The 15,198-nt window shown below is 29.7% G+C and overlaps 4 protein-coding genes across 8 annotated transcripts; 2 read left to right on the top strand and 2 right to left on the bottom strand.

Annotated features, from left to right (window-relative positions):
• Positions 1-305: 305 nt before the first annotated feature.
• l(3)87Df (cytochrome c oxidase assembly factor COX20 lethal (3) 87Df) lies at positions 306-2,156 on the bottom strand. 3 transcript variants are annotated; one of them, XM_085488832.1, is made up of 3 exons: positions 1,894-2,156; positions 1,650-1,824; positions 306-1,189 (listed from the first exon to the last, which is right to left on the bottom strand). In XM_085488832.1, exon 3 carries the CDS (start codon positions 1,172-1,174, stop codon positions 818-820), a length of 357 nt encoding a protein of 118 aa, XP_085344958.1. In that variant the 5' UTR covers positions 1,175-1,189; positions 1,650-1,824; positions 1,894-2,156; the 3' UTR covers positions 306-817. The 3 variants fall into 3 exon arrangements, with proteins under 3 accessions (XP_085344958.1, XP_029173218.1, XP_029173217.1); XM_029317385.2 differs by lacking the exon at positions 1,650-1,824 and having other exon boundaries at positions 1,894-2,153; XM_029317384.2 differs by lacking the exon at positions 1,650-1,824 and having other exon boundaries at positions 2,057-2,152.
• Positions 1,310-3,887, top strand: LOC146720293 (uncharacterized). The gene is made up of 5 exons (XM_085488831.1): positions 1,310-2,280; positions 2,540-2,781; positions 3,127-3,208; positions 3,286-3,517; positions 3,728-3,887. The coding sequence occupies exons 2-5, from the start codon at positions 2,628-2,630 to the stop codon at positions 3,824-3,826; spliced, it is 567 nt and encodes a 188-aa protein (XP_085344957.1). The 5' UTR covers positions 1,310-2,280; positions 2,540-2,627; the 3' UTR covers positions 3,827-3,887.
• A 1,551-nt stretch (positions 3,888-5,438) lies between these two features.
• Positions 5,439-10,156, top strand: LOC114942087 (synaptogyrin). Its single transcript, XM_085488802.1, has 5 exons — positions 5,439-5,566; positions 6,388-6,611; positions 6,756-6,903; positions 7,070-7,398; positions 7,889-10,156. Exons 1-4 carry the CDS (start codon positions 5,468-5,470, stop codon positions 7,268-7,270), a joined length of 672 nt encoding a protein of 223 aa, XP_085344928.1. The 5' UTR covers positions 5,439-5,467; the 3' UTR covers positions 7,271-7,398; positions 7,889-10,156.
• Positions 8,196-14,976, bottom strand: LOC114942083 (CCA tRNA nucleotidyltransferase 1, mitochondrial). 3 transcript variants are annotated; one of them, XM_029317374.2, is made up of 3 exons: positions 14,884-14,976; positions 13,771-14,378; positions 8,196-12,583 (listed from the first exon to the last, which is right to left on the bottom strand). In XM_029317374.2, exons 1-3 carry the CDS (start codon positions 14,929-14,931, stop codon positions 11,818-11,820), a joined length of 1,422 nt encoding a protein of 473 aa, XP_029173207.1. In that variant the 5' UTR covers positions 14,932-14,976; the 3' UTR covers positions 8,196-11,817. The 3 variants fall into 3 exon arrangements, with proteins under 3 accessions (XP_029173207.1, XP_029173206.1, XP_029173208.1); XM_029317373.2 differs by having other exon boundaries at positions 14,812-14,975; XM_029317375.2 differs by lacking the exon at positions 14,884-14,976 and adding an exon at positions 14,808-14,874.
• Between the last annotated feature and the right edge of the window lie 222 nt (positions 14,977-15,198).

The raw sequence follows: 15,198 nt of genomic DNA on the forward strand, positions 1-15,198 counted from the left end.
CACTCAACACTTTGCTCGCGAAGTTCTAAAGGTCGTTCTACTGTTTACATTCTTTTTTTATATGGGAATACAGTCATAATAAATTCGTCTAACAAAAGCTTGATGTGCTACAGAATGATATATTAAATTATTTACCAGATATAATTTTTCGCGCAATAATAAAAAATGTGTAAAAACGTTTGCAGACCATGAAAAATTGCATATTTTATATAAATTAAAACTAGTTTTTAACATACTAATTGAAATGAGAATTTAGATTTTATCATTGCCTAAAATGTTGAATATTCAAGAAAATATTAAATATGTATAGTACAATATTATTTTATTCTACAATTTGTACATGTAGTATCTTATTTTTGTATTAAAAATAATTAAAATATTTTTAAATTAATAAAGATTAACTATCAATTACATCTTGTCTTAATAAAATTGTGTAACAATCACGCATTGATTAAGTTACATGACAATTGAACTGTACACTATTGAAATCTAGGAGCTTGTATCAATTAGTATAAAATTATTTATGTCTAGTGTATCATATATTTCTGCGTATATATATATACACATTTGAATCGCACAGACCAACAATTCCACAAATACAAATTACATACATAAATATTATGTATATAATTTGTTGAAACAAAAGTTGTCAATAAGAAGCTTCAGACAGCTCTTTTTAGATACACATTTCATAAATAATACAATAAACTATATATTACACATTGCATTGTCTTCTGCGTAATGAAACATTCCACGATATATCTGTTCTGGTCGCTAATAATTCTCAAAGTTCTCGGAACAAGATATACAGAATGTCTCAAGCATCGACTAGCTTTTTTGGTTGCTGCTGGAAGGTTTCATCGTCTTCCTCTTTAATACCCATTGATCTTTGCCGCATAATGTATTGTATATCATTAAAGGCGTACTTTTGCATCACATGATCGTATCTGCAGTAGCACCAGTAAACTACAGAGACACCCATGTAGGATCCCAGGGCCATGTTGGTCGAAAACCTGACGCGACTCGTCAGCATGAAGGTGACCAGGCCAGTTGCTAAGCCACTATAGATGCCGTTCAACATACTACGCTTGAAGCAGGGAACCTTCCTGATATCTCGACCAAACAGCATCACTGGCTTGGACTGGTTAGACTCATCTATGTCTTCGGGCTCCATTGCGTTGGATGATTTCTGTTGGAATACAACAATATAAATAAATCTGTTCTTTTCAGCTGCGCCAGTTCATCTTATCCTTTTCCTTCCAATATTAAAGAAGGAAAAGTTTGTCTTCTATTGCTGTATTTGTGAACTATTGTATACTAGCGCAGTAAGTTAAAGCGAAACAAAAGATTTGTCCTTTTCAGCTGAACTGGATGTCCTAGTTCAAAGTTTATTTTATCCTTTTCCTTTCAATGTTGAGGAAGAAAGGGTTTGTCTTTTATTGTTGCATTGGTGAACTACTAATGCAGTAATTAAATTAAAATAAAACAAAATATTGGCTCTTTTCAGCTGAACTGGCTGCGCTAGTTCAGAGTTTATTTGTTATTTATTTTGTTTTACTGTGTTGGAAGAAAAAAGATAAAATCTAGTGCTAGTTTATAGTTCATCTTATTTTTTCCTTCCCTAGCCAAATGGCTCCGCCAAGGCCTACCTTTTTAATTTTCCAATAAAAAAAAATCTTTTTTCTTCCAATGTTGAGGAAGAAAAAGTTTGTCTTTCATTGCTGCATTGGTGAACTACTACATACTATCGCAGCTAACAAAAGGTCTGTTCTTTTCAGCTGAACTGGCTGCGCTAGTTCAGAGTTTATTTTTTTTTACACTACGCTGAAAGAAAAAAGATAAAATCTGAATTAGTGCAGCTAATTCAGCTAAAACAAACAGACCTAATAATACCTTTATGTAACTTGGAACAGCAAAACACACAAAAGTGAGGTTAAGTTCGCTTTTGGTCTCTACTTCTTCCTAATTAACTAATTACTAAACTAATTAACACATCTACCTCGCATAATCAAATATGTACAAAAAGGATAAAAAACAAAGAATAAAGTAAACAGACCCGATATCCTCGAGGAATCAGCTGTGCTATTTCAAATCAGCTGTTCTTAAGTCAATCGACCAATCACAGTCGAGCATTAAGGTTAGGGCTGCCTCGATGCTCGATCGTGATTGGTCGGTGACGTTTTTCTACGACACAACACATTTCTCTCGTCCAAAGTCCTGTGCGAGGTCCTTCGCCCTTTCGAAGATATTTTATATTAAGATTTACGTGGAATTGAAGCGGTAAATTATCCTTTTTTTATATAATTAATATGTTAATAATATTTACAAATATATATTATAAATATATATTTAATATATATATATTATTATATATATATATATATTTAAAATCTTTTAATAATATATATATATATATATACACACATATATATTATATATATTATATATATATATATATATATACACACATATATATTATATATATTATATATATATATTTATAAATTTATAATCTTTTAATATTTTAATATTCATTTAGTTAATACGGATTTTGTCGTTTTTTGCACCGAAATTCTCTGTTGACAATTTTTCATGGATGAAGTGAAACCTTGCTAAGATTCTTTGACATGGATGTGAAATACAATCCTTTTGGATTTAGCAACCAAACCGAGGCGTTATTATGCGGCGTAGGAGCTGATAATTTGATAGAGGAATTTAAAAAAAGAGATATTTCCAGTAAGGTCTTGCATAGATTAACTAAGGAGGATTTCATGCAACTTGGTAATAATATATGTTTACACTTAAATGATGAAATAATTTGTATCAGTTTTGTGCCAGAATATTTTATTTGTGGAGATTTAAATTTTGATATGTAATTTTTTTTACATATTTATAATATATTTACATAATTTTTCTATAAAAATCCAATAAGAAAAATACTTTGTTAAAATTTACTTATTACATATTATAAAATTATAATGTGAAAGAAATAAGTTAATTTTATTAAATATATAGAGAGATTATATACTAGTTTTCTTATATTTCTAATATGTACAGTAATTGCACACTTAAAATTTTAGAAACATTATTTAAATACTAATAATTATTAATTGTTTGATTTTCTAGGTGCTGATGAACAGCTTGCAAAAAATATGTTCGATACTCTATATATTAAGAATTCAAGTGCGAAGATAAAACCTCATGAAAAGTACTAAGTTATTAATTATTTATTCTCTTCTACATATAATATAATATTGAATTTAATTCTTGTTTTTTTTTTTACAGTCTACCTAATAAAATAGAAATATTGAAAATAGGAAAGACACAGTTTGATGTAGTTGAAGCTTTTATAGCATATTGCAGATTAAAGTTACAGAAAAAGAGTATCAATTCTTTTATCGAACCTGATAAAGCTTTAAGAACTTCCAAAGTTTTATGCCTTGTTGCCGACTCTATTCTTAAAGAAGTTAATGAGACTGAATTACAATTGGAAGAACTAAAAGCTGTGATAATTATGGTATGTATCTATCACAATTTAAATGTCTGTTATATTTTTATGCATTTGTTAAATTAATGTGAATATTTAAAAAAATGTTAAGTAATGTTTAGTAATTAAATATTTTGCAATAATAAATTCAAGGTTTAGTGCAATTCTGATAATTATAAATTGAATTTGTGATTTTATTCTCACAAACATGTAACTAAACTAAATTTAATTTTTTTACAGCCTAAGAGTGACCAAAAATATTCTTATGTATTTTATGCCATTTCAATTGGTGGATTATGCATTGCAACATATATATTATTTAAGCGATTTTCAAGATAAAAGTTTTATAAAATGTACAAAGATGTATGATTGTGGATAACTATTATATAGATTATAAGTTGCTACTTTTTTTATTTTTTGAGATTTTCTAAAAATATATAAATATTTTTATTAACAGGCTTTACAGGCTAATATTATTAAATCAAAATAATTTTATAATACTAATTATTTTGCTATATATTCAAACTTTTCAAAAGTTACTCAGAGAAGACTATTTTAAATATTATTTAAAATTAACTGCAATAATTAGAATAATAATTCTTTTTTGTATTTTTTCTTAAAGTTTACTGTAATATTTATTTAAAAATCATTTAATTTTGAATGTTTAAAAAGTATTTTCCAACTTTTTTGCATAAATATGTTATATAAAAAAATCAAATATATATTTTAGAATCATTATAAACATTGCTCTGGAGTTAAAGATTTTCTTAAACTATTTTTAACCAGAAAGGAAAAATTTTTTTTTTCAAAGATTATACATTTTAGTTATCATATCTAATATATAGTAGAAAAAAGAGGTCTGCGTTATTTTTAAAACTCACAAAAATCCAAAAATCGTCTAGATGTCTATCTCTTTGTAAATTGATAGTATGAATACATCTATCGTCTATTTCTCAAAAAAACTTATGTCTTTTCCTCTTTAATATATATGTAAAATTCGTAGATTTGAAAAATTAAACATGATAAAAATTTTATTCATCTGAAATTAAAGATTTTTCTTGACTGTATAATTGATTAACACAATGTCTAAAATCTATATTTATTTAAATTTATAAGCTAAAATATAAATATAATATTTTTGTCTGTATTATATGCGGCTGCATAAGATACACAAAATTCTTATATATTTAATATTTTATATTTTATTCTTTTTTATCGCGCGCTTATATATATATATATAATCTTTATTTTTAGTTTTATTTTTATTTCTCTATATTTTATTTCCAAATATTCATATTTCTAATATTTCATATTTATTCCTCTATTCCCAATATTTTTAAATATTAGAAATAAATATATTAAATACATATATTAGGAATAAGAATTATTTCAAAATAATAAAATTAAATAACAAATATTATTTTAATTTAAAATAGTCGAAAGGACTCTTATAATAATTTAAAAATACAAATTTGGCTCTTCTCGATTTTATTATTTTACAATTTCCTATTAAAATGTTATTTAAAATATTTTCCTATTAAAATATAATTTAAAAATAATTCCTATTTTTAAATATTTAATATTTATTCCCAATTTTCTATTTTATTTTTATCTCTATTTTATATTTTCATATATTCATATTTCATATTTTTTATTCTTCATATATTTATTTCTATTCCTAATATATTTTTAAATATTAGGAATAAATATTAAAATATATTAGGAATAAGAATTATTTCAAAATAATCTAAATTTATATTTCGATATTATTTTAAAATATTAAAATATTAGTTTAAATTATTTTCCCATTACAATATAATTATAAAAAATAATTCCTCCGAAATTTTTGTCTCTCGCTTGCAGCGCCCCCATAATCGCCCCTATATAACCACCCCACCTCTTCGTCGGCGGCGAGGCGGCTGCGCGTGCGCGCTCGCATGCTGCGTGAGCTTTGAAAATCTCCGCCTCAGTCGCGTTAAGATGGACGGCGGAGCGTACGGCGGCGGAAAGGCCGGGGCCCCTTTCGATCCGATCGCGTTCGTTCAGAGACCGCAGGTCATTCTCAGAGCGGTTAGCCTGGTAAGTCGTCCTAAAGAGAGCAACCAGGAGGCGACGTCGCCCTCAACGTCAAAACCATGCGATACCGTGGATACGAGCCCGACGACGACGACGACGACGCGGATATGATGGTCATTGATTTTAAAAGAGAGAGTCCTCGGTCCTCCTCCTCCTCCTCGGCTCCTCCCCCTCTCCTCCCCCTTCTCGCCCCTGCGATGGGGTTCTATTGATTTTTCGCAAATTCCTACGTACGCCTCCCGTACGTTTCATGGGGTCTCTTATGGCGTTCGACCTTTAAATGGATAAGATGGATTTTATACCAGTCGAGCCTCGAGGGCTGGATCGAATTTTTCGCGCGGTTTTTTTTGACAGGTCGTCTATTTGACAGATCGCCCCGTTTTGCCCTCTCAGCGTTATTTAATCTTCCCCGACCTTGTCCCTCTGTTTTTTTTTCTCAGATACATCAAGCTTAATGAGATATTTCAGGAATTATGAATTTTCTGAATTATAGGAATTTTTATTTTATTTTATATTTTACTTTATATTTTATTTTATTTTATTTTATTTTATTTTATTATTTTATATTTTATTTTATATTTTATTTGACTTTATTTTATATTTTTTTGAACAAATCTTTAGACATTTTGGTCAGGATGTCATGTATTTAAATCTTAAATTATTTTCTCTTATTACAATTTCACTCATGCTGTCATTTGTTTAATCATTCACGTCCTTAATTTGCATACAAATAGCTTTTATATATCTTATATATAGTGATGTATCTTTATTTTTAAAATTTTTATTTAGATTGTCCTACATACATACATTTTTTGTTCTTTCAGCTTTTCGCAATAATTGTCTTTGGATGTATAAGCAGCAAGGGATATCTTCCAAAAGATGGAAAGGAAGTCTGTCTTTACAATGACGACAATAATGCATGCAATTATGGAGTTGGCATTGGAGTACTGGCATTTTTAGCCAGTATCGGATTCCTCGCGGGCGAATACCTGTTTGAACAAATGTCGTCTGTCAAAACTAGGAAACATTTTGTTCTTATAGATTTGGGGTAAGCTACGCATTATCTTTGAATGTTAGAAAATTATTATAATTGTGTATTTGACAAAGAAAGTGATTACAGCAAAGCTTCTGTTCTAAAACACTTGGATTTAAGTGTAATTTTCGTGCTATATTAATATTATTTATATTCTAGTTTCTCCGGCTTCTGGTCTTTCCTGTACTTCGTGGGATTCTGTTACCTGACGAATGCATGGAACAAATCTGAAAGACCGAAGGATGGATACGGTGTGAATAATTTGCAAGCGGCTATCGCATTCTCATTTTTCTCCATCTTTACTTGGGTAGGTTGAATCAAGTTTAGTCAATGAATACGCGACAGTTTTAATCTCTATTGAATTATTGATATATATCTATGTATATACAGAGTTGTCATGTGTGATAGCTAAACTTCTACAAACTTGCCTTAGAATTTTATATATATATATATATCTTATAACAATGTTACAGGCTGGTTGTGCTTGGTTTGCGTTTCAAAGATTTAAACAAGGCACCGATGCGGCATTCGCTCCGAGTTACGAAGCAGATCCTGTCGGCGGTACAGGATATACAAGTTATCCCGATGCTACTGACACTGCTTACCAAGAACCGCCGTTCGGTCAGCAGCAGCAGCAACGGGGTATGGGTGACTTTCAAGCCCCAGCTTACTAAAAGTCATCCATAGTCAATACCAAAATGTATTTCCATTGGATGCACAGCGAGCTACTTACGAAAGAAGATGATTTAGGATAATTTTTCAGAACAAGATATATTATTTTCACCATCAGTTTTACTTAAAGGTAATTTTGCCAATCTGACAGCAAAGTCATCTTTCCATTTTTTATTGCACTCTTTCATAAATTTTTGTGTGTTTTCGTTTATTACGTTAATACTAACTAATTAAAAAATATAAGACCTCAGCAGCAAGCATACGTCATTTTGACGTCGATGACGTCATTGAATGTCAAAATGACGTCAGATGCTAAAATGACATCATAGATATCAAAATTATGTCATTAGATGTCAAAATAACGTTATTAGGTGTCAAAATGACGTCAATGCCGTCATTAGATGTCAAAATAACGTTATGATGTCAAAATGACGTCAGTTTGCTACTAGGGGCGAGATGCATTTTATATAAATATATTTCTGATTCTGATGAATAATGTACCGAGGTACGTAAAATATACAATCTTAGATTTATTTAAATATTTGTTTCTTCAATTTATACAAAAATTTGATTTTGTTCAACAACTTGTGTAACATTTGAACTGTGATCATCCTTTGCAGACTAAAGAAGAACTTCATTCGCGGATAGGTCGCTGGGCAGCGCGTTGGTCATAGAGTAAGTTTTCATGGCAAGATGTAGAAGGAAGTTATTTGTTAAACTGTGCTTCTTATTGTTGACCACTTGTAAGTTACACTTATTATATCTGTACGCCCAATGTCACGAAACGCGTTAGGCATGTTTGAAATATGCTTGAACATGCATTACGATGGTGGCAGCTCTCTCTTTGACCATCTTATGGAAGTAAAAAAAAATATGATATCTTATAAATGAATAACTATAGCAACTCCGTAATAAGTAAGAAACTAGTATGTGCACAGGCTATGTATATTTTAACGTTGTAACGTGTTCATAGTAAACGCGACTTAAATATAACAGTAATACAATGCATTGCATTAACTAACAATGCAATTAGTAATAAACGAAATAAACGCGAGATCTAGGTTTCAAATGAATAAGTCGACACATATGTTTTTATATTAGTGAGACAATACCTAAGTTACTTAAGTTACTTAATTGTATCAGTTGTGTGACGAAACAGAGAGTATTCCTTACATAATAGTATTAGCAAATATATTTGCACTAAAATATGATGAAATAGTAAACCAAAGTTTCTATTAACATAAGTTCACATGAACAAATTATATATATACATATAAAACATAAATTATCTGCAATCTTGATTATTACTATTTATTAGATTTTTGTATTTGTAAATCTTTCGCAACAAGAATCTTTCGCCCATTAAATGCTTTAATATATATATATACATATATATCAACTCATTTACATGAAAAGAAAAAACTATACCTTTTTTAATAAGCAAATACATCCCCAAAGAAAGTTAATCTTTGTTGAGTTTTTATATAATAATGACTCTTGTTTCAATAAATATTTGTTTGACATGCAATCTCAGGAATATATTTAATTAAATTATTTATGTAATTTATATATCATTATTTATATATACGCATTTGTGCAAAGTGAATAATGCAAAGAGTATTCAGTATTTAAAATCGTATTGAAAACATCATTCAAATTGATAATCACAGAAGTGTGAATTAACATTAAAAATTTATATTTACAATGATTTAATAATTTGGAAAGATATATCACATAGGATAACGAAATTAGAACGATTCTGAATTGGCTATGAAAATTCATTTTTTGTTCTGAGTAAAACAAATATGTAATATCTACTTGTATAATTTTATATATATATCCGTGAAATTGAATGTATCATTTACTTAAAAGTTTTTTTGTAGGCAATTATAAACCGTTAGAAATTTATCCAATAATTTAGTAGCTTAATTAATTCGAGAGAATTATACATTTTCTAGATATAAATGAGATTCTTTGATGTGTTCATTTAAAGATCATCAACCATTTTTATGGATACTTATTTCTCTTTAACAAAATCCTTAATTTAATATATCTAGCTTGCATAATTCTCTTGAAGAAAATTATATGATAAAGTATTCTTATACATAATTTAAAGAATAGTTTATGTAAAATATTATGTAAAGTGCAATAATAATTATATGTATTCCTGATAGTTCCGAAGATATCCCTCTTTGATTATGCAGGATTAATTAAAACGAAGGAGAATACTTTCTTTTGAGGTTTAATCATATTATTCTCTATATATTTTAGCTCCTTAATGATTTACTCATCCACCTGCATACTCAAAGGGCCAGGATTTTTAGATGTTCACTCTTTTCAAAATTGATCTCTCACTTTCTTGAGATCTTAACCCTTCTAAAAGATAATTATAGCTGATAATATTGTTGACTAGTATGATGTGAGATGATTCATGTATCATCATCACGGAAGGGTTAAGGCAATAAATCTTTTGAATCTTTGCCATATGATAGGAAAAAAACAACGCTATCACAACGCTTTTAAATTAATTCACCTGTGAGATCAGAAAGAGCGAAACACAGAGAATGTAACGCTATCAAAAAGTGTCTATTACAAAATGTGTAAAGGAATAAAAACGTGTATCAAGATGTGGGTATATCGATAACTTAAATAGCTGTTGTATTACTCTTATATACATATACATTATATATATATCCCAAGTAATAAACTGACGTCATTAAACGTCAAAATAATGTCATTTTGACGTCTAATGATGTTTGCTACCTGGAATTGCATTTAATGCAGTAGCAGAAAAATGCGTATGCGTCTGTAAAGATCTGAGTGTTTAGAGACGATCTAAAATGTAATTTAAGAGAGATAGCCAAAATACATATAAGTGATTATTTTTATGCAAGTCAACATGATTGTATATGATAGCCGAGCGAGATGTAAATTATCTTGTTTATTCTGCCGCGACTGCATTTTTTACTGATCGAATTTAGATCATTCGTTTCTGATATGTGTATCTTGTTAGTTTTCTTCTTATTTTTGCTTAATTTTTCACATATACATATATATAAATATATGTATATATTCCCCTCAAAGATACGCGTTTTTAATCATTCCATAAGCAGGCGTAAGTCAACACAAAGAGTTTTTTTTTTCTAAGAACAAAGTAAAAAAAGTATATATCTTTATTTTATATACAGGGTCACATAGGAAAATGCTGGATCTAATCAGCTGTCATTTTTAATGCATGCAGTTATTGAGAAAACAAAAATGAAAGTCTGCAGTTTTTAATGGATATAAATAAAATGTGAGTATGCTAGTTTATTTTATTGATAAAAAGTAATAAAAACGTGCTAATAATCACATATGTAAACTAATGATAAATATTTTCAAAAAGTGCACACTATTTGAATTTGTACAAAATTCTGTTCTTTTACGAAAACTCGTAAAACTTTTTCTTACACGTCATTTTTAAATGTTATTGACGATCCTTTTAATAGTTGCTATTGAATCTAGCACTGTCGAAAATATTTATCATTAGTTTATGTAATTATTAGTACTTTTTTCATTACTTTTTATCAATAAAATAAATTAGTATATAAACATTTTATTTATATCTATTAAAAACTGTAGACTTTCCTCTTTTCAACACAATTTTTGTTTTCTCAATAACTGCATGCATTAAAAAAATGACGACTGATTAGTTTATGAGACAATCTGTATATAAATTATTTCTAACCCAGTGTGATGTGATCTTTTCTCCGATATACTAAATATGTAGTAACGTTTATCACGTACACAGCCTTTTTATATTTCATATTACGTTATTTATATTACATAAAATATGAATTTATGTAATATAAATTTAAAATGTAAAATATTATATAAGTTTACATTTATAAATTTATATTATATACATTTATATTATATAGAGTGATTCGTTGCGCATGTATATATATATACATATATATATATATACACACACACACACATTAAATTTCTTGTCGTATCGTTTAAATTGATTTGTTTCAGCGGCTTTACAAATTTTCGTTTCGTACAGCACATCTTATAGGATTTATAAGTATATTCACGAAATGCAGAATTTTATTCCCTAATAAAATTTTGAGTGCCTAATATAACAAACTTTTTCTTTTTATGCTTTTCAGAAACATATTCAAGAAACTAATAAGTGTTCATACAATTAAGTTTGTATTTACGATGTAGATAGTTTCCAAAATCTATCTCTCTTTATATGCACAAATATCTATTTTATTTGAGATAATTTTTATCAAAAAAGAGTTCTGCAAAAACTCTTTTATTTTTTTTATAAAATATTTTGTTATTTTTAATTTAAGAAAATACACGATAAACATTCTTAGATGCCACTTTGAAATAAAACAATATTCTGATAAAACACTTCAGCTTCAGATGACTTTAGGCTTCCTCGTCTGTAACGTCACAATCTGACAGCCTTAATCTACAAAATTTCTATTTCTAGATCGATAACAGTATTTGTTGCGGACACATAAACAAAGCTCCTTCAAATCTGTTTAGAAAATATTTATTTGACTTTCTTTTTGAAATACTTCGGATTTTTCATCCATTTTTCTTCCAATCCGTCGAGTATGCGCGGTATTTGCTCGAGAAGCTGCTCTTCGGTGAGCTTAAAATCCTCGTCGACCCACATATTCTTCAAGTGAATAAAAACCTCGCCGATGAGCTTCTGGTTGGCCACTCGTTCCCTCATCGCGTTCCCATTGATGGGAAACCTCGGGATCTTCCATCGCTCGAGCTCGTCCAGGAGGTCCGTCGCGCCGCGGTACCTCAGCACCTCCTTCACGAATTCTCGATAGAGCTCGTGCTTGCTGGCCGGCTGGACGAAGATCAGTCTCTGATAAGGCTTCAACGGGGTCTCGCAGGGCATGTATTCCCGGTGCTGCACCAGGAATAACGCCAGGTCTCTGTCGGAGTTGGACAGCTTTAGTCTCCCGTGCAGCGTCATCACCTCGTTCTCGTTCTTCAGCATCGACACGATCAAGGATACGGGTTTCAAGGTCACGTCATTGGACCGAGCGCGCTGATAAACGATTCGAAAATTTTCCACGACGAGTTCCTGGGGAAGACCGATGTATTTGCCGCTGCCGCACTCCAGCAGCTTCAAAGTCAGCTCCAGGCCGAAATTTCCCGTCAGGATTTTGCTCCATTCGCTCCAGATTCTCTCGCCGGATATTAGTGACAGACCGTCAACGTTCTCCTTTATTGCTTTTATTGTGGCCTCGTCGTGCTGGTCAGGATTGTCCATTATTCTTCCGTAGAAACGAAAGTACCTGTTAAATGATGCAATCTGATATAATAAATCTCAAATATATTCTATCCAAAACTATAAAAAAATATATGTAGCAAGCATACGTCATTTTGACGTCGAATGACGTCATTAGACGTCAAATTGACATTTTGACGTTTAATGACGTCAGTTTGCTATTTGATTTTACTTGATTATTTTTAAAAATAAAAAAAATATTTTTTTTCTAAAATTATTTTTTTAATTTTTTGTGTGTATAAAGTTAGAGTTATAAATCACATGAAAAAAAAAATCGTATACAGGGTGTAAGAAAAATCTGAGTTGCTACTTCAGGAGCTTATTCTATTCATTGAAACGAGCAAAAAAGTTCATACAAACATGTGTCCAAAAATGCTTCGTTTTTACTTTACAGTCTTGGATTGAAACTTAAAATAATCACGAAATGTATTATTTTCTTTCCAACGAACAATACAAAGCAGTAGAAAATAATTCTCATCGTATCATAAAATAATTCATCCTTTAACAAAATGAACAAATAATTTTCAGAACAAAGGAACTAATTAAAAAATTATTTTTGGACCCATAATATGAACTTTTTATTTCAATGAGCAAAATATTCTCCTCAAGTAGAGGAGTCCACATTTTTATTGCATCCTGTAAATTAAATAAACCTTGAAACTGGAAATTGACAGTGTTGTCTGAGGAATATAATATGATAATATAATATAATATAATAATATTGTAATATGTAACATATCTCTTTAAATTAAATTCGGTTCAGTTTAGTTTTAATCTCAGGATTCAATTTTCAACTTTAATTGTTAATATCCGGATAATAAATTTAATTGACTACACTGGCTTCAAAAATTCGATGAAATTTTATTTTACGTTTCGACCATCGGGTTGTGGTCCTTTTCAAAAATTCACACCTATAACATCTATTAACTATTTAATTATTAACTTTAATATCTCAAATTAAAATTAAAACTTAAAAGTTAACAATTAAAGTTGACAGTTAAATCCTGAGATTGAAACTAAACTAAATTGCACCAATTTAAGGAGATATGTTACATTACACTTATTATTATATTATTCTATTATATTATTCTATTATATTATTCTATTACATCATTATATTATATTATTATATATAATCATGGAGATAAAATTTCTGATAAATCTTATATCGATAGACACGAATTCAGGATGTACCTAAGAATCCTAAGATAATCCTCACGTATCCTGAGGCCAGCGTCACCCACAAAGACCACTCGTTTCCTTTGCAGGTCCTCATAGCCATAGAAATAATCATACAATTTGCCATCGAGATCGAGATACATGGAGTTGATGGTCAGATCTCGCCTGTTCGCGTCCAGCTTCCAATCCTTGGTGAACTCCACCTGGGCATGACGTCCATTTGTCAGAACGTCAATTCGCAAGGTGGTGATCTCGAAGTTCTCCTTGTCGTTTATCCTCGCGGTTATCGTCCCGTGCTTCTCCCCCTTCTCGTTAATCGTCCTGACCTCCTCCTTCGCGAACATCTCCTTCATTTGCAGCGGAGTGGCATCAGTTGCGAAGTCAAGATCCTTGGGCTGCTTGCCCATGAGGATGTCGCGCACGGCACCGCCGGCGATTCTCAGCTCATAGTTATATCTGTGGAATAAACTCGCCAAGCTCTCTAATTCCGGGGTGAAGACCGAGCGAAATTCCGGAGAGTCCAGCCTCATGATGACAGGATTGCTCCTCGCTGTTAACTGATCTGTCATTTTCACCTCCGTCCAAGCCCCTCTTACAATGCTCCTGAATTTGTATCCCCCTGTCTGAAACGATGATGAGGAAAATAATATATGTAATAAATAAAAATTAATATAATAAATATAATAAAAATAAATATAATAAATATAATAAATAAAAATAAAAATAATAAATACAATAAATAAATAAAAATAAATATAATAAACATAATAAATAAACAATAATATAATAAAAATCGTTTACTTGTCACAATTTCTTTAAAATTAGAAATTAAAGGTTAGAAATTAAATTTGATTGAGAAAATCCCGAGATTAAAAATTAAATTAAACCGGATTGAATTAAATTTAATAAAGAGAACATGTTATATTACGATTGAGAATTATTCGCAGAAAATCTGTATAAAAATTTATTGTTATGCATAATTCAACATAACCTTATTTTTAGAACTACAGTTTCTACCCTAAATTTCGCTGAAAGAATTATTTGTTTCTTACTCACGATTTCGCGACGAAGGAGATTTGTTGTTTGCCGAATTATACTTAACATAACGCGTGTATTTTAGTTTATTACTTTTTCATTCCATATGTACGTCATTGCACGTGTGTGATGTCTTTGCATTCGTGTTCTGTTGTATCTTGCACTTGCATCTTTGTGTGAATTCAAAATTTAGTTTTCTCTAACTAAGCTTTTGCGAGAAGTATCTGTTTTAGTCTGCTAATTTTTTTAATATATTAGAAAAAATTAATTAAGTATATATTCTATTTTTCATTTTATTAAAAAATTTTTTTTTGTATATGGTCAATTAATATAGGACACCCTGTATATATATAAATGCCGCGCGTGTAATAAAAAAATAAAATAATTATTTATTATTTTTATTTATTT

The sequence above is a fragment of the Nylanderia fulva genome, unplaced genomic scaffold (assembly GCF_048542155.1).
Source record: "Nylanderia fulva isolate GAGA-0341 unplaced genomic scaffold, ASM4854215v1 Scaffold72, whole genome shotgun sequence".
Classification (NCBI taxonomy): Eukaryota; Metazoa; Arthropoda; class Insecta; order Hymenoptera; family Formicidae; genus Nylanderia; species Nylanderia fulva.